The following is a 19,468-nucleotide window of genomic DNA, read 5'->3' on the forward strand; positions in this document are numbered from 1 at the left end:
ATTTTTGATAAGCGGAAAAGACCCTGCAGCTTCAAATTAGGAGACTTCGTCTGGTTGTCTACCAAGAATTTGAAGTTGAGACAGCCATCTCATAAGTTAGGGCCCCGGTTCATCGGCCCTTATAAGATCACCAGGGTTATCAATCCGGTGGCATTTCAGTTAGATCTGCCCCGTTCTTTGGGTATCAATAAAACATTTCATTGTTCCCTTTTAAAACGGGCGATTAGTAATCCTTCTTCCAGTGGAAGACCTTCCCCTCTTCTGATACGTGGCCAGAGGGAGTTTGTTGTTGAAAGGATTCTTGACTCCAAGGTGGTTCGGGGTCGGCTGTCATTTTTGGTGCACTGGAAGGGGTATGGCCCGGAGGAGCGGTCGTGGGTGCGCAGTTGTGATCTTCATGCCCCCAGACTGATACGCTCTTTCTTCTCGCAGTTCCCCGATAAACCCGGTGGTAGGGGTTCTTTGACCCCTCGTCAGAGGGGGGTACTGTTAGGGTCTCCTGCCCTGTGCTGCCACGTCGTCATGGCAACCGGGAGACAAGTGCTAGTGGAGTAACCTGAGCGCAGCTGATACTCCGGTTCGGGTCTTTTGCTGTGCAGTGGTTATAGGCTCTGTGCACGGCAGGGGATCCGGTGCTGGTTTTTGTGCTCACAGTCTGTGAGGTCTGAGTGGGGCGTGGACAGCACCTGCTTTATAAGGCCCCTTTTCAGGGTAAGCAGATGCTGCTGAATCTTTGTTGGTTAGTCAGTTCATGAAAGTTAGCCAGTACTGTGTAGCTTTGTATTTGTTTGTTGCTTACTGCAAATAGGCCTGGGGATTTGGTATTACACTCTGCCAATCCAGACCTAGCAGTAAGACTGGAGTCAGTCGTTTAGCTTGCTGGGGTTCTGTTACTACTCTGTGAACTTAGCAAGTTTGCGGCTGTATTCTAAGACTTGCCTGTCTAATCCTGTCTCACTGTGCTAGGTGTCAGGGGTCAGTTTAGTGGCAGTAAGCTAAAACCTGTGCACTGCAAGTGAGAATTAGGATTGTGGAGATTCTCCTTGTGTCTATCATTCCATCTCTGACCAAGGAGTTTACTGCCACACCCGTTGGTAACCCTTTAGGGTTTTGCTGTTGCCCTTAGCAACAGCATTTCGGGTTCTCTACGTATTAAAACACAACATCTTGCTTTTCCATCTGAGCAGTTCTAATACAAGGGAGATACCCAGTTCCTTAGCCTCTGGGCTTCTCTGTTCACTTTGTGTGTATTTTGTTACCCTATCACCTTCTGTGTACGTTATGTCATATCCCCCAGTTTGTCTGTGAGTCCATCTGTTTTGCATAACAGTTCAAACACCAGTACATTCCTGCAGACACTGGAGTGCATAACAGTTCTGACACCAGTACTTTCCTGCAGGCACTGGTGTGCATAACAAGAATATCATCCATCTTTTGGTCTATGACCTCGACCGGGTCCTCGGTACTATTCGTTATATATGTGCAGCATTTCACGCCGTACTGCGTTGCCAGTGTGACACAATATCCACCTGTCACTGCCGTGAGATAATTAAGAACCATTCTATGCTGAACCAGTTCTGTTTTATAAGCTTGAAGTTCTCTTCCAGTATACCTAAATGTGTCATCATACATTTCTGTGATATTGTCTAACAAATTTGCAAGCGCAGATATGTATCTATAGTTCAGCACTCCTCTAGCGGTGCGAGTGAAATCTAGCGCAAGTAGAACCTGAATCCCGGTGGATTCATGGATCATGTCAGAGGCCGAATGCTCTGTCCTTTCTGTCAGTTGCCTTTTAACTACGTGCTCGTAATGGGTGTGAGTATAAGGAGCTTGGGCACCACGGTGTATATCTTTCATTTTGGCATGTGATACAGTCATTACCTCAGGCAGTACTTTTCCAATATAACACAATCCTTCAGAGTTTGGGGCAAGCCACTTATACGCCTTCCTCCAGCATATGAAATATGCATCATCGGGGAGAACATATGGGACGGAGTAGGACATAACCATATTACACATCCTCCATGTGAAATCTCCTACCCCTAATTCTCCCATCTGTCTAGTACACGTATCAGTTTGTACGATATGTGCACAGTATCCTGGTGATACTTCTCCAACTCTCGTAATCCTACTTCCTAGGGTATACCTATATCGGAAAGATTTTTCTCTACTGGCTATGTGGCGTATAAGCTCTGTATCTGTAGGCATTCTATCTGCTCTATATGAAAAGGTCATGGTTTGATTACTCCATGACACTTCCCAATTTCCCGGCTTTCGGGGATAGGTAATGTTAAAACATATTAGGGATCTATCCACATGATATTGGTGGAGCTTCAAACTAGGAGGACTGGAGATATTAAACCTCCTGTCCACCGGTCTCCCACCCTTTAGCTCAAGTACCTCCCCTACCGTTAAAGGAAATGGTACTAGTCCTGATTTGCTATGACCTTGAGGTACTTGAGAGCATACCCAACAATCTGTTTGATTTAACACACTACCCACTAAGGAGTGATAGTCACTCAAGGGATGCCGGTCCATGTGGATATTAAAACTGGATTGGCATTTCTTAATGCACCCATCCTCAACTACGTTGTCACAGAGCCTACAGATACAGTTTTCTTCAGCTAACAATCCTTCACAATTCCTTCTATTGTCAATGCTATCGGATCGTTTTCTGATACTCGCCTTTACTTGTTGGTTAAGTTGTTCTTGGAAAACTACGCCTCCATCTTTGTCATCAGAACCCATTCCAGAACCTCTCTCGACCTCCATGGTACTCTCGCCGGAACAGACTGCTCTGGTCAACATCATGGTCAACAGGAAAATCCGGATCACAGTCTCTTGGGGCAAGTCCATCTTATAGGAGGAAACGGAGAAGAATGAGAAGGGGAAAAAAATAATTGAGGGAGAGGGGATAGGAAGTGGAGAAAAACAATAAAAGGGAACAGGGAATCGACAACTGCTTTTGATCTTATGATTTTCAATGCTCAGGTGCCGCCTCAGTCCTCCTGGAACAGACACTCCAGTGATACAACTTCCTCTACCGTCTGTTCCTTATCACGGGACCTCTCTGGATCAGCAACCTTCTTACAGTGGGACGAATGAACCCAAGTCTCTCTCTCGGCAACCTTCAATGCTGTAGTGCTAGTCAATAAGACTTGGTATGGTCCTTCCCATCTGTCAATAAGGCAACCTGAGCGTAGAAAATTCCGTATCATTACATAATCCCCAGGTTCAATGTCATGACAATTACTATCTGGTAAATCAGGAATCACTAACTTCAAATTATCATTTTGATTCCTTAGCTGTCTACTCATGTTAACCAGGTACTTTACAGTCACTTCATTGTTACACTTCAAATCATCCTGAGGGTTAATCATAACATGCGGTTGTCGACCAAACAAGATTTCAAAGGAAGACAGATTAAGAGGGGACCTGGGAGTGGTTCTGATGCTGTACAGTACAATGGGTAAAGCTTCTGGCCATGTCATTCCTGTCTCTGCCATAACTTTGCTCAGTTTATTTTTAATAGTACTGTTCACTCTTTCCACCTTCGCACTCGCCTGTGGACGGTATGGAGTGTGCAGCTTGCTATCAATTCCCATCAACTTACACATTCCTTGAAAGACATCACCTGTAAAATGGGTACCCCTATCACTTTAGATTATTCTAGGGATACCATATCTACATACAAATTCCTGCACAATTTTCTTAGCAGTGAACATAGCGGTATTTGTGGCCGCAGGAAATGCTTCGACCCAATTTGAGAATACATCTATACAAACAAGTACATATTTCAAATTTCGACAAGGGAGTAATTGAATAAAGTCAATCTGTATTACCTGAAAAGGGCCGCCTGTAGGTGGGATATGAGATGGTTCTGTTGGTATTGCCTTTCCGATATTCTTTCTCAAACAGGTAAGGCATGACATTGCTCTCTTACTCGCATGAGATGAAAATCCTGGGGCGCACCAATATGCTCTTACCAACTTGCACATTCCCTCCTTGCCCAGATGAGTCAGCCCGTGTGCTGCCTCAGCTAAACATGGAAGGTATGCTCTGGGGGCCACTGGTTTACCTTGTCCATCCGTCCAGAGTCCTGAGGACTCCTGGCCATATCCCTTTGCCTTCCAGACTGCCTTTTCCTGTGTGGAACACAAATTTTGCATTTCACACAACTTCTGTGTGTTGATGGTATTAAATACCATCAATTGTGTGGTGTCTGTCTGTCTGGGGGTACCAGCTGCTAACTTAGCTGCTTCGTCTGCTCGGCTGTTACCAAGTGATACTGGGTCCTGGCTATATGTGTGTGCTTTACACTTGATAACAGCCACTCTGTCGGGTTCCTGTATTGCTGTTAGAAGCCTTTTGATGTGAGCTGCATGCGCTACCGGTGTACCAGCTGCCGTCATGAAGTTTCTGAGGCGCCATAGGGCTCCGAAATCATGGACTACCCCGAAGGCGTATCTAGAGTCGGTGTAGATATTGGCTGACTTGCCCTTAGCCAATTCACATGCTCTGGTTAGGGCGACCAGTTCAGCAACCTGGGCTGAGTGAGGTGGGCCTAGCGGTTCTGCTTCTATGGTGCCTTGGTCATCTACGACTGCGTATCCAGTACACAAGTCTCCCGAGTCTGACTGTCTGTGACAACTACCGTCCATGTAGAAAGTTAGATCTACATCTTCCAGTGGGTTGTCACTGATGTCAGGCCTTGCGGTAAAATTTTGGGTCAAATATTCCATACAATCATGTGTGTCCTCCTTTGTATTAAATCCTCCTTCCCCACCACTCTCATCCTCCACCCTTTGTGCCTGTCCAGGCACACCTGGGAGATATGTTGCAGGATTTAATGCACTGCATCTCCTTATGGTGATGTTTACGGGGGCCATTAGTGCCAATTCCCATCTTGTAAACCGCGCTGATGAGACGTGCCTGGTTTGGGCAGAATTTAGCAAGGCTGACACTGCATGTGGTGTATGAATTGTGAGGTTGTGACCTAGCACTACATCTTCGCTTTTCGTTACTAGCAATGCTATCGCAGCAACGCTTCGCAAGCATGTGGGGAGGGATCGCGCTACCTTATCTAGCTGAGCGCTGTAGTATGCTACCGGCCTGCTGGCATCACCATGCTTTTGGGTTAGGACGCCTGCCGCGCAACCAGCACTTTCTGTTCCGTACAGCTCAAAGGGTTTCCCATAGTCTGGCATACCTAATGCTGGTGCCTGCGTTAGGCACTGTTTAAGTCTCTCAAATGCCATCTCGGACTCGTCTGTGTGCGAAATCCGATCGGGCTTGTTTGAGGAAACCATCTCCTGCAAAGGTAATGCTAGAATGGAAAATCCTGGGATCCAGTTACGGCAATACCCACACATTCCTAAAAACGTTCTGATCTGTTGCTGGGTTTGAGGCAGAGCCATGTCTCTAATTGCTTGAATTCTATCAGCGGTCAGGTGTCTCAGTCCTTGTGTTAGACAGTGTCCCAAATATTTTACTTTAGTTTGGCATAATTGTAACTTGTCTTTGGAAACCTTGTGTCCTGTGTCTGAAAGATGAAACAGGAGCTGTTTCGTATCCTTCAGGGATGCTTCCAATGAATCTGAACACAGTAGTAAATCATCCACGTACTGTATCAATATTGATCCACTCTCTGGTTGGAAAGACTGTAAACAATCATGCAAAGCCTGAGAAAATATACTTGGACTATCTATGAAACCTTGTGGTAATCGAGTCCATGTGTATTGGACTCCTCTGTATGTAAATGCAAACAAATATTGACTGTCAGGATGTAGGGGTACCGAAAAGAAAGCGGAGCAGAGGTCAATAACAGTGAAAAATTTCGCAGTGGGAGGGATCTGCATAAGGATGACAGCTGGATTTGGCACTACGGGTAACTGACTCTCAACTATTTTGTTAATCCCCCTTAGATCCTGCACTAGCCTGTAACCCCTCCCCCCACTCTTTTTCACAGGGAAGATGGGACTATTGGCAGTGCTGGATGTTCTTACCAGAATGCCCTGTTGTAGCAAGCGCTCTATTACTGGGTAAACTCCTAACTCCACCTCTGGCTTCAGAGGGTACTGTGGGATTTTTGGAGCTATCCTACCATCTTTTACTTGTACAACTACCGGAGCTACGTTTGCCATTAATCCAGTGTCCTGTCCATCTTTAGTCCAAAGTGACTCTGGTATCTGGGATGTCATCTCTTCTATTTGGGATGGAATATTATTTGTCATAATGGTATGTGTCATTAATTTTGATGGGGAGTCTAACATGTCTCGCACTTCCTGAGCGTGATTCTCAGGTATGTCCAAGAATACACCTTCAGGAGTACAATAAATGACGCACCCCATTTTACACAATAAGTCTCTTCCCAGGAGATTAGTCGGTGCCGATGCAGCCAGCAAAAAGGAATGCTTGGTATGTAAAGGCCCTATTGTAATCTCGGCTGGTTTGCTAACAGGGTAATGCTGGACTACTCCCGTTACTCCCATGGCTGGAATTGTCTTACCAGTGGTTCTCATGCCCACTGTCGAATTTATCACTGATTTGGCTGCCCCCGTATCTACAAGAAAGTTTAATGATTTACCAGCTACATTAATTGCAATTTCGGGTTCACTTCCAAGACTTGCAATCAATTTTACTGGCTGCAGATTACAGGTATGGCCACACCCCTATTGGGTATGGTGACCTCCCTGAATCCCGCTGGCAGCAACTACTTGTGAAGGGGTTAAATGGGAACTACCAGAGGCTTGCCAGTCTCTGTTCGGGGGGTATCTTTTTGTTTCCCCTGCATGTGGCTCATAACTCCGTTTCTGTGGACCCTGCTCCCAATGTCGTGTGTCGTGTCGTTGTCTAGGGGGTTGATAAGACTTTTGTATGTTTCTCGATTTACAGTCTCGTGCAAAGTGTCCCTCTCTATGACAAGAATAACAGGTTACCACATTTGACTTACCCACAGGGTTTGGTGATTTATACAAAGGCTGCCTTGTGGTCAGGGCCTGTATACTTACGGCCATTAACTTATCACCTTGTAATTCCCTGTGTCTGGTGATATTCCGATCGTGATCAATAGCTGCCTCTCTCAAAGTAGCCACCGACAGACCTCGCCAACATGGTTGCGTGGTCTGTACCCTTGTCTTTAATGCCTCTTTTAAGCCATCCATTAGTACAGACACTGCTACTTCTCGATGGTTTATGTTTGTTTTAATGTCCTCTATGCCTGTGTATTTTGCCATATCTAGTAATGCCCTGTGAAAATACTCTGCAGCTGTTTCTGACACCTTTTGTTTAATGGAGAATATCTTGTTCCATTTAACTACAGCTGGGAAATACTCCTTTAACTGTAAACTTATCCTTTTTACATTATCTTTGTTGTACACATCTGTAAGAGGTACATCCTGATCCAATCCACAGTCAGCTAGAAATTGAGCCGAGTAGACATTGGAGGGTAAACAAGCCCTCAGCAATACCTGCCAGTCTTTGTTATTGGGCTCTAAAGTGTTCCCTAGGTCTCTGATGTATTTCTGGCTAGCAACTAAGTCTTTCCTAGGGTCAGGGAATTCAGACACTATGGTTCTTAATTCCATTCGGGAAAATGGGCTATACATGGCAATGTTCCTAATGGGAGTGACTCCTGTGGTGTCTGTTTTCCCATTTGGAACAGCTATCACCCTAACAGGATTAAGTCTAGCAACATCATTCTGTGTAGATTCTACAGCCTGTGGTGAAATGGTTTCAGCATAGTGTATGGTGCCGTACTTACCCGTAGATACAACCTCACCTGTCCCTCCGCTAGGGGCCTTTGTTACTAATCTTAAGGGTTGGGCCGTGCCTACTGTAGTTTCTGATATGGTGGCTGCTAGAGAGAGCGCTGATATTGTTGCCGATTCGTCCTCTTGATCACACTCCTGGGGAAAGTTCAAAACAGGGTACAACTTGCACGGGTTAATACTTGCATTGGTTAACTTATTAACATTTACACAGTTGCTAAGTGTTTGTTTGTTACACCCTAATGCGTCATTCTCCGCAACCAATTTCTCTCCCGTTACGTAAGGTGGTGGCGGGGCCGTGGCCATCAGTTTCCTGATAGGGTTAGATCTTGCCGCCTGAGCCAATCCTCTCTGTATTTCACCCTCCTGTTGCCATAACTGCAAATAATCATAATGTTTGATTCGTCTCTTTGTTGATTTAATGAGACATATCCTCCTCCTTAGATTTTGTAACACTTCTGGGCTAAAGCTACCTACTCTTGGGAACTTCTCCCCGTCATGTACAGTCATTCTCTCCCATTCAACACATAAAACCTCTGTGTGTGAACCGTATTTTTCACACATTACGTACCTTGCCGACCCGACTGGTCGGTTTACTGAATCAACCCGAACCGAGGTTGATCGCCCCCTACCTGAACAATTGGCCCCCATACCTGTAGGCGTTGCTTTCTTCAGCCAACCCTTACAAAAACCAAAATGTTCACGATAGGCTGACGGTGGCGGTTTACCGAGTACCCCACTCACTCGCCCACGCCAACCAATACGACCTACACACTGCCCTAGTGCTGGCGTACTCGACCCAGGGCCCCTATGAACCTTTGTTTACTGGAACATGTGAGTGTGATCCGCAGAGCATTAACCCTTTCCAGTAACTGTTGGTTGTTGGATAATTCCTGAGTGACCAGCGAACTTCCCTTTAGAAAATAAAAAATTACACAAATCACGTCAGAATGTACAAATAGTGTTTATGACCCGTTTCGTACACAAATGGTACTGGTCAGATTTAACTAATGCACACAATTACGTGCGGTACAATCGTTCAGCACATAAGCAACTAATCTTATGTGCAGAGCGACCAGTGGAATTGAAAATTTCGGCTGCGAATTTCTTCAGCATGAGCTTTAATGGCCTATATGGGTTCTGCACCAACCCCCTGGGTTGTGCTCTTTTCTCTATTTATAGCGGACTTCCTTGTCTGCTGTACCTGGACCTCCTGGTCTGTTCTGGACCTCCTGGTCTGTGCTACAGTGTGACCTCCTGGTCTGCTATACTCTAATGCTCAGATTCTATGTTTAACAAGGGATGCCTCCCTAGCCACCATGTACGTCACTTACATGCATGTACCCTGCGAGAACTCGACTTCTTGTGGTTCAACCTCAAAAATTGTATAAACTTATATATACAAAACACTCACTCATCACATGTACACTTTTGTTTCTATTTCTATTTCTGCGCAGAAATTTTCTTTCCTTTAGACCAGATGTGTTGTAAATTTGGAGAAGGATCTGTTAGTCTAAATTTCGGACACTAAAATAGACTTTCGCTATTTATCGCGTTGCCACCTTTTCGCCTGTTACAATAACACTAGTGTGTGATTTGAGTTACGTGGGCGTATCCGGACGCTCCGTTACGTAATATACGCTGCGTGCGTCGGCCTTTGAGTTGCGTACGCGAGTCTCACCCTTTGTTAGAGACACGTGTACGCAAAGCAAATATCCACCGTAACACAATTTACACGTTTATCAATGTAGATGATCCTCGATCATTTACCGAACACCACACCAATCTCTCCTTGTATCTTTAGGTAGAGCTGCGTGCGTGCTTTGCACTTTATCCCTTAATGTATTACTTTTACACTTTAACTATGAAATAGCGACAAATCTCTCTTAGCACGTTTATCAATTATAAAATGGAAAACAGGAGAGTGATATATGAAAATACACGAATAAAAGAAATGCAGATATGCGTGTGTGCGTACGCAAGACAGAAATAAACAGTTTTAAAAGACACTAGCGTGTTGTTCTTACCTCCGGTTCCGGATTCCCTCAGCACCCTTTACTAAGCGAAGCAGACGCTTATCCAGACAGCACTACGAGGAATATGATCTCCCGCCCTTTGCTGATGGATAATGTCTGCTGAAATTACCTAGTGCAGATATGTGAAGGACGGACGAGCCGCCAATTGACAAAGCTAAATATTTATCATACTTAAAACCCTTTAAGAGGTCTAAGAACACTGTACGCTATTGACGTATGGAATACCGTAAGGGTACGCACGTTGCGTAACGATCGCTTAGCCGTAGTCAAGACGCTCAAGCGTCACGTTCGCTCACGGCCAAGAGATCACAGACAGGCACGCTATTGGCTGCCGACTAACGTAATGTTTCGCTATAGCGTAGCGAACGCTCGGGACCACGAGGAGATCACCAGCGGCGCTAACGCTCACAATGTTAAACCTTTATGTGTAAACCATGAACAATGTATTATACAGGAAAACCTTAGTGAAATGATAGAGTGTAGATGCAACACAGTGTAACCTTATTAACTCAAAAGCTGTTCGAGCGTCACCGACGCTCTGAGAATACTTAACACTATAAGAAATACACAAATACTGGGCTTAGGGTCTAACGCCTTATATAAATGTTATACTTGAAAAGAATAATACAATACAAGTCATACACTACAATATAACACAGACTAACTAACCAGATAACTACACAGGAAATACAATACAATACAATTACGGTTAAGGGAAAATGAGAGAGAAAGAGGAGGAGAGAGAGAGAGAGAGATATGGCTCACAATAACAATAGACAATATGATTGCGGAGAAAAACTTACGCACAAGGGGAACGATCGCATGCGCCTCGATATCCAGCTCCCGATTATCAGCAATGAGAACCGTTGAAGAGAGTGAGCTGGATATGGTCGGCTTGTCTATTTATGCCACACACACAATACAATTCAATGGTCCCTACAATCTCATTGTTCATTGGACACAGGAATTCGTCTTAGTATTATAACAAAAGGTCATAGGTTGATTCATACAGGTGGGCTGAGACCATTTCCAACTGCTCAGGTGGGTGGGAAACTAGGTTTCCCGCCGCATGGATAAGTAAGTGCAAATAATAGTAAAAGTACATAAACTTCTTATGTCCATAACTATTCGCACGAGCGATTAATCTGCTTCAAACCAACACCGGAATATTGCTAATTAAATACTCTTCCGATGGATACTAAACACCACTGTATGACCCATGTCTGACCCTTCGTATCAAACAAAGAGGGATCTCTTTGTCCATGAACATGCTATATTAACTAAACTTTCAGAATCTATCAAGGGGACCATGATCTACAAAATACATTATATAGTTAAAATATGTAATGAACGAGTCGCCCGCTAGACGCACATAAACTTTACCGTAAATGCGCACACCGTGCGCCCGCGGGTGCCCGCAGCGGCGAGTGTGCGCACGCACGGCAGGGCTCATGAACGTGCAACAGGCACTCGCATGAGGTGCAAATATGGCAGTGTGTAGTGTGATATTTTTCTGACTTTGACACCGGAGTATGAAGTGTGCTGAGAGCAATGGCGCACAGCTGCAGTGCTGTGCGCTACCTTATTGAAGACAGGAACGTCTTCTGCCGCCGATTTTTCCGGACCTCTTCGCTCTTCTGGCTCTGTAAGGGGGCCGGCGGCGCGGCTCCGGGACCCATCCAGGCTGGGCCTGTGATCGTCCCTCTGGAGCTAATGTCCAGTAGCCTAAGAAGCCCAATCCACTCTGCACGCAGGTGAGTTCGCTTCTTCTCCCCTTAGTCCCTCGATGCAGTGAGCCTGTTGCCAGCAGGTCTCACTGAAAATAATAAACCTAAACTAAAACTTTCACTAAGAAGCTCAGGAGAGCCACCTAGTGTGCACCCTTCTCGTCGGGCACAGAAATCTAACTGAGGCTTGGAGGAGGGTCATAGGGGGAGGAGCCAGTGCACACCAGGTAGTCCTAAAGCTTTCTTTAGATGTGCCCAGTCTCCTGCGGAGCCGCTATTCCCCCATGGTCCTTACGGAGTCCCCAGCATCCACTTAGGACGTTAGAGAAATGGGTATGGCCAATTAAAATGGGACGTGATACACAGACATATGCCCCCAATAGTGCAGTGCCAGATCCACAATTGCCCCCACAGCAGTGCTGCAGCTGCTTACCGCTGCTGTTGCTGCTCCTCCGGCTGTGATGTGAGGGTGTTAGGAGGAGAGCTCAGAGCGTGGGCGCGCGGCTATGTCTGGCGCCGGCGTGTAGGTCTTCAAACTAGCCGCCGGTTCGTGAGCCAATCAGAGCTCGCGGACCAGCAGCGGCGGCTCCTAATTGGCTGCCGGTCCGCGAGCTCTGATTGGCTCACGAACTGGCGGCTGGTTTGAAGTCCGCTACACGCAGGGCCGGATTAACAATGGGGCGGATGGAGCTGCAGCTCCAGGCCCCCCATTGAAAATAGGCCCAAAGCATCCCAGGCAGTTCAGCAAGTGGTGACAGGAAAACATTTTTCCTGTCACCACCACAGCCCATCTCACTCCCCTTCCGCCCATCCAAAATAACACCACCTAATTACCCCTGCCGGCAGCCGCCCGACAGAAGCCTCTCTCTCCTATGTCAGTCCGATGTTATGACTATGTCAGGACCCCGGCTGTGGATAGGCTGTCTCTGCGGCTGCCTGAACGCTGGAGGATCTGGAGGGCAGGGATGCGGCGCGCCGATGGACCCTGATGAGTTTCGCCACCGGAGAACAAAGACCCGCACCTGCTCTGGAAGGATGGAGGAGATCAGAGGATGCTGGGAGAGGCAGGGCCAGAGACGAGCCCGGCTGCATAACCCGGGCGCGGCGCAGGCAGTGAGAAGGGAGCCCCGCAGTGAACACCCTGTCTGGAGGACCCCCAGGAGTCAGACCCGGAAAGCCTGCCCTGCCGGAGACATTTCAATGGAGGAGAGTCTGATGGTGGGAGCGCCGCAAGGAGAGGAGCCACCCAGCACCAACTGAGAGAGGAGGCGTGCAGTGCCCTGGTCAGCTGGAGCAGCCGCGGGTGACACTGCCATGGGTGAGACCCCTGGTTAAGTTGCTTCAGCTGGGCTGGTAGCAGGCAAGTGCTGGTTTCTGAGGTCAGGTAGAGGCCGCTGTGGAGTAGAGAGGGGAGGATGTGCCCAGGTAGAAGCTGATATAGGTGCCGTTACATTGGGCCCTGTGTTCTGCCTGTATTAACCCTTCGGCTTATAGTGGGTGTGTTAGTGCCAGAGGATGCCTGGTAGGAGTAGAGTGATATGAGAGCTCTTTATTGTCTGTTGGGAAATTGTTTAATCATTGGGGGACAGGCTTCTGCTAGGAGCAGTGTCAGATTCATCTACACTGTAAAGACCCATACACACTGGGCGATTGTGAGCTGAGAGCAGGTCACTTTTGGTGTGTTGAGCTGCTTTCAGCTCAAAGCCGCACAGTGTGTATGCCCCGGTGATGCGCGCTTCCGTTTCATCGCTGGCGGCCGCCGTTCATCTACTGGTATTACCAGTAGATGAACGGCGGGGTGAGCGGCTTTCCGTAGCTATGGAAAGCCGTTCACCCCCGCTGACTTTGCTGGGCGGGGGGAAAAGCGCTCAGTGTGTACGCACTGAGCGCTTTTCAGCCCAGCGATGTCAGCCATCATCTCTGTGCATACACGCTGGGCAAAAACGCCCAGTGTGTGTGTATGCACCTTAAGTCTCCGCTGGGCCAGTCCCGTTCTCAGCTCTGCCGGCCCAGGGTAATCCATACGTCTGCTGGGCTGGCTGCAGCGCTTCCAGGATTTTCACTCCACTGTGGAACGCAAACCAGAGGCTGCCATCTGCTCTGTCTTGCTGGCACTTCCAGGTGCCATTAGCTGGGCAGGAGCAGCAGCTGCCAGCTCAAGGCTTCCAGGTGGGCAGGCTGCATGAGGGTCTGGCTGGGGTGGTGTACATTCCCAACCACATTTCCCACTGGTAAGTCAGATACTACTGTATCTGTTGATATTTGGGCTATTTTGTTTTATGTATGAACAAAATGTTTCAGTGTACATTATTAAATCTCATGTTTTTATGTGATAATGTGTATGCATGTGCATGGTGTCTGGGCATGTTGGTGTATGATAGTGTCTGTGTTTGTACAGTACATACTGTATGAGAGACTGTGTGTACACATCTGTGTGTGGTGTATGAGAATATTTATACATTAACATTAACAAAAAAGCATGCCATGGAATAAGACAACAACAAATCATGAAATAAAGCAAAGCACATCATGGAGGGAGCATGTGCCTGACTCAGACTAAAGAGGACTCAGTCTGGGAAACAATTATTAACAAAAACTCCTGAGGCCTAAAGGGTCACAGGGATGGGGGTGGGGGTTGTTAGCCGGTGGTGGCACATGTGCTTTACAATCTCAGGGCCATTTTCATGAAGAATACCCTGAGAATTGTTGTAACTGGATTTTCGGGGACGGAGCTTTCTCGCAAGCTCTGCCCCTTTATGTGATAATTGATACATCCTTATGATGTATTCAATTATCACAATGCGATTTTGGTTGAATTTATCGCATCCCATCCACATCTCCGATGTGGATTGTGATAAATATGCCTCATAGGGGGTCATTTCGAGTTGATGGCATGTAGCAATTTTTTGCTGCTTGTGCGATCAACCTGACACCGCCTATGGGGAGTGTATTATAGCATAGCAGGGATGTGATCGCTTGTGCAGCCCTGCTATACTAAAAAAGTTTTCTACAAAACAAGACCAGGGTGAGACTTACTTACCCTGTGCGATGGATCCAGGGATGAAGGTCCTGGGATTGACATCAGACAACCGCCCTCCAAACGCCTGGACACGCCTGCGTTTGGATCTCCACGCCCGGAAAACGGTGATTATCCGCCCCGTAACGCCTCCCTGATGTCAATCTCCTTGCGATCGCGCTAGCGATCACGCTAGCGATCACTTTCTTCTCTCTTCTGGTCGTTGCCCGGCAACGGCTGTCGATGGGCAACAACGCGCGTGCGCATTGCGTCCGCCGCGCATGTGCAGTTCTGACCCGTTCGCACCACAGCGAAGAACCGCTGCGTGCGGACGGGTCAGAATGACCCCCATAGTGTGTATGTACTGTAGTAGTGATATAGATGAAGAGATGTAGTGTGGGAAGGAAGTGCAGTGATGTAGTATGCCACATCACCCCATGTCCACACCGTAAAATATTCTCTGTGGCGCTAATCACACCCACTGCGCAATACACAATAGGCCCGTCAGAAATGTCAGCTCCAGGCCCATGTGGACCTTAATCTGGCACTGGCTACACGCCACCAGACATAGCCGCGCTGGCGCGCTCTCTTCTCCTGTCTCAGTGACACAAGCGGGGGTCGGCTGGACCGGCTCACGTGGCCATCGGCCGTTCTGGCATTTGCCAGAAGTGCCAGATAGCCAGTCTGGCCCTGCCTGAAGCTGATATCGCTGTAGTTTTCCTGCCTCCACAAACCTGTCTTCAATTGGCTGCAAAACAATATTAAAAGGTGTTACCACAATATCATTTATCACATGTATATATAAGCAGAATCAGACAGGTTATGTGCACATAGGCTTTACACTCCTGTCTTATTGACATAAGCAAATGAGCATTACATTAAAGTGCCGCAGAATACATGTGCGCTATATAAATAACTTAATAAAATAAATAAATTGGAAGCAAAATGCATCAGGTTTTGGATCCAAAATATTTTAATATATTCTGTTTTCTCTTTGTAAATTCCATCTCACATACAGGGGTCAATTCTATAAGCAGCGTGGGGGCCAGTGCCGCTGTATCTCCCCACCTAAAGGCCTGATCTCACCACGGACTTGCAGATTTTTGTACGCAGCCAAACAAACTAAATTCAGTGGGGGGAATTCAATTGTTTGAAAACTCAGTTGGGTGTCTGTTTTTTCCTAACAATTGAATACCCCCCAGAGAGTCCAGAGGCAGCGTAAGTGCGGTATACAGACAAAAGCTGCAGCAAATGGATTGGCAAGTAAAAAAAATATATAACAAAAAATATAAAACATAAAAAGGAGAAAAGAGTGTGCATTTAAATATAAATATATATATATATATATATATATATATATATATATATATATATATATACATATACAGTTTTTTACACATGGAACATACAATTGCCGGCATAATGTTATGTTGGGGTCAAGCAGGTTGGGGGACAACCTGTAAGAGTATATGGGGGAAGTGGGGGTAATCTGCACGTGGGTGACTTACAACGGCTGCTGGGGGTGGCCTATGTAGTTACAGCTGCTGGGTTAGTGGCAGGGAGGCAGAGGTTACGGACGCCGGCGGTGGCATGCGCAGTGTGAGGAAGTCCATACAGACACTTCAGCTGCAGTTTGATAAATATCATCTTAAAAAGCTGCTTCACAAAAATAGATTTTCGGAAGTGATATTTTTATAAGGGAATCATGATCAAAAATTTGTGAAATGTGAGGGTGAGAATTAAAAACTAAAAATTCTTATTTCTCAGTTTTTTTTCATAATGAATATGCCCCATGCCACAAAACAAGAATACAATACATAAGGATGCAAGAAAATGTCATTGTGAAACATAATGAACTGAAACCACGAACATCACAAATGATGTATAAGCAGCTGAAGTACAGATGGAGCCATGCTAGTCGCGGTTCCGTCTGTAACTAGGGGCGCGCCTATCTCTGACAACGTCTCCACCCGGCCGGGAGGGCGCGCGTGACGGAGACGCACCCCGTTCACTTGAATGGAGAGCATCTCAGTCCATGCGCCCAGATAGAGACTCTCACAATGGGAGCGTCTCTCTGCACTCCCAGCGTGACTAAGCGGACGGATCGCCCAGTCACGCCGGGAGTGCGCGCCTGCGATTGAGCTGCCTCAGATAAGCGCGGCTCCATCTGTGCCCGACATTGCCCAGGTTTAAATGTTAAAGTTATTAACGTATCAAGGAGTTAGATGGAACTATCAATATTTTAAAAATAATTAGCAGCTCTTCCAACACACCAATGAGGTGGCTGCCCTGTGTCGTTTTTTTTTATCTTGGGGTGTCGCCGGTAGCCCTAATCCCCAGCTCTCTTTTTTTTTTTTTTTTATAATCACCTTTACCTCAACGGTGTTCCTGCCGGCCGGCCCAAGTGGTGTTTCTACAGCCATCTACGTGCTAATTCTAGATATGTGTAAGAATTTGCACTGGCACGAGCTGTAGCACTGATCTCATGTGCAGACTGTAAATTCTTTGCCATAGGGACTACGCGGGGCAAATTAATCAGCGGTGCCATAGTGCGTCTCATAATAAACTGCATGTCTTTCTGCAGCACTGCGCCCCCCCTGCCCCTCTCAGCAGTACCATGGGGGACACTGTTTCTCTCCACCCGTGTCTGGATGAATTTGGCCTTGCTCCCATAGGTCATTGTGCTGCGTGACTCTTCAAAGGCACTATCTGCAGGGCTGACGTGTGCAATCATGACCATTCTGCTTTTCCCGCTCAGTGCGCCCTTTAGCAGCCAGGTCAGTTTACTGTCCCGATAGTTTATATGGCTGCCTGGTTTCTCGCGCAGTGCCATGATGCACTTTCTGAGGGCGAGGAGGGAGCGGTTGATGTAACCTCCTTCTTTCATGGTCTTGCCACTGTTGGTAGTCTGGCTTGCTCGCTCTGATCCTGCCAGGTCCACCATGTACAGGCGGCCTGTGCTAACCCCATCACTGCCTGTTTGTTTTACGGTGATTTGTAATATGGCATGGGAGCGTGATGAGGTCTTATTAGCTGTTGTTGTTGTTTCAGAGCGCCTTTTGTTTCCCATCTTCAGCAGATTCATGGCCTCCTCAGGAGTGCTAGGAGAGAACGCAGTAATCCCTAGTATTTTGGTGTTACCATAAGGATCCTCTCTGAGGGCCAAAGATCCAGAAGAAGGTTTTAATAGGTCCCGGATTGTTTCATTGTAGATCTCAGCATATGACAATGATACAGAGAAATTATCTCTCCTTCCGGTCTCCTCAATAGTCTTATACAGGTCCTTCAGGGTGCGATAAATCACTCCGGGCTCGCGAGGCTTACCCATCATAGTATAGGTCTTCCCTGTGCCTGTTGGGCCGTAGGCGAATATGGCAGCATTGTACCCAGCTAGGATGTCATCCACTATGTTCTTCATCGTGGAATCATATACATTTTCCTGAGTAGCTGCCTGATCGAACACGTGGTTAAAGGTGAATGTTGTTTCTCTTGTCCTGCTCGAGCGCAGTACGTCATAAGGATCCTCGCCAGGGTCCTTCAGTAGCAGCGTCTGCGGACCAAGTTGGTGTATGATGCACTGGGCTCGATTCTTAGTCTCCATCAAATTAAATGGACGGATGCGCAGAGCCACAGTCACCTGATGGTCTATAGCGTTCTTCTGTTCAGTATTCATCTTCTCGATTCTAATCTCAGAAAAGCGAAAGAAAATTATCTGTGTGTTGGCACTAGTCCAGCAATATCAGATATGAGCCAGGAAGCAGCCAGCTGCCTGTTCTATACCCATCAGCTGCATTATGACATCACTATGACATCACAATCAGCTGTATTATGACATCACTATGACATAGACACACACCACCACTACCACATATACACACACATAGTACGCACACCCACCACCACCAAATTACACACTCACATAGTACACATTACACACACATACTGTACACACAGCATATACACAGTACATACACCACCACCACCACATATACACACACATAGTACGCACACCCACCACCACCAGATTACACACACACATAGTACACACTACACACACACATACTGTACACATAGCATATATACAGTACACACACCACCACCACCACCACATATACACACACATACATACACTACCACCACATATACACACTACATGCACATACAGTACACATAGTACATATACCATACCTCCCAACTGTCCCAATATTTTCGTGGGACAGACCCATTTTTCTGGGACTGTCCCACTCGCGGGCCATAGTGTCCCATGGTGGTGGGGGGGAGCAGTTGGAAGGTTTCTGTCACTGTGCATCAGTGAACAGCAACAGTGAATAGGCACTGTGCGCCAGGGACGTGCAGTCAGGGGAGGCAGGGGAGGTAGTGCCTCCCCTGTCATTAATGATTCAAATGATACAAGGAAGATATACTTATGACACATATTCTGTGTCATAAGTATATACTTTAGCCTTTGTATTATTTGAATCATTTTTACACTGTAAACTGTTTAAAATAAGAATTTACTCCCTGGTAATTCTATTTCTCGTAGTCCGTAGTGGATGCTGGGTACTCCGTAAGGACCATGGGGAATAGACGGGCTCCGCAGGAGACTGGGCACTCTTTAAAGAAAGATTAGGTACTATATCTGGTGTGCACTGGCTCCTCCCTCTATGCCCCTCCTCCAGACCTCAGTTAGGGAAACTGTGCCCGGAAGAGCTGACACTACAAGGAAAGGATTTGGAATCCAGGGTAAGACTCATACCAGCCACACCAATCACACCGTACAACTCGTGATAACTATACCCAGTTAACAGTATGAATAACAACTGAGCCTCACTGAACAGATGGCTCATAACAATAACCCTTTAGTTAAGCAATAACTATATACAAGTATTGCAGACAATCCGCACTTGGGACGGGCTC

General features: G+C 46.7%; 1 protein-coding gene across 1 annotated transcript; it reads right to left on the reverse strand.

The window, feature by feature from the left end:
* Positions 1 to 16,874: 16,874 nt before the first annotated feature.
* Positions 16,875 to 18,289, reverse strand: LOC134929426 (kinesin-like protein KIF19). Its single transcript, XM_063925056.1, has one exon. The coding sequence runs from the start codon at positions 18,222 to 18,224 to the stop codon at positions 16,965 to 16,967; it is 1,260 nt and encodes a 419-aa protein (XP_063781126.1). The 5' UTR covers positions 18,225 to 18,289; the 3' UTR covers positions 16,875 to 16,964.
* Between the last annotated feature and the right edge of the window lie 1,179 nt (positions 18,290 to 19,468).

The sequence above is a fragment of the Pseudophryne corroboree genome, chromosome 5, assembly GCF_028390025.1.
Source record: "Pseudophryne corroboree isolate aPseCor3 chromosome 5, aPseCor3.hap2, whole genome shotgun sequence".
Lineage (NCBI taxonomy): Eukaryota > Metazoa > Chordata > Amphibia > Anura > Myobatrachidae > Pseudophryne > Pseudophryne corroboree.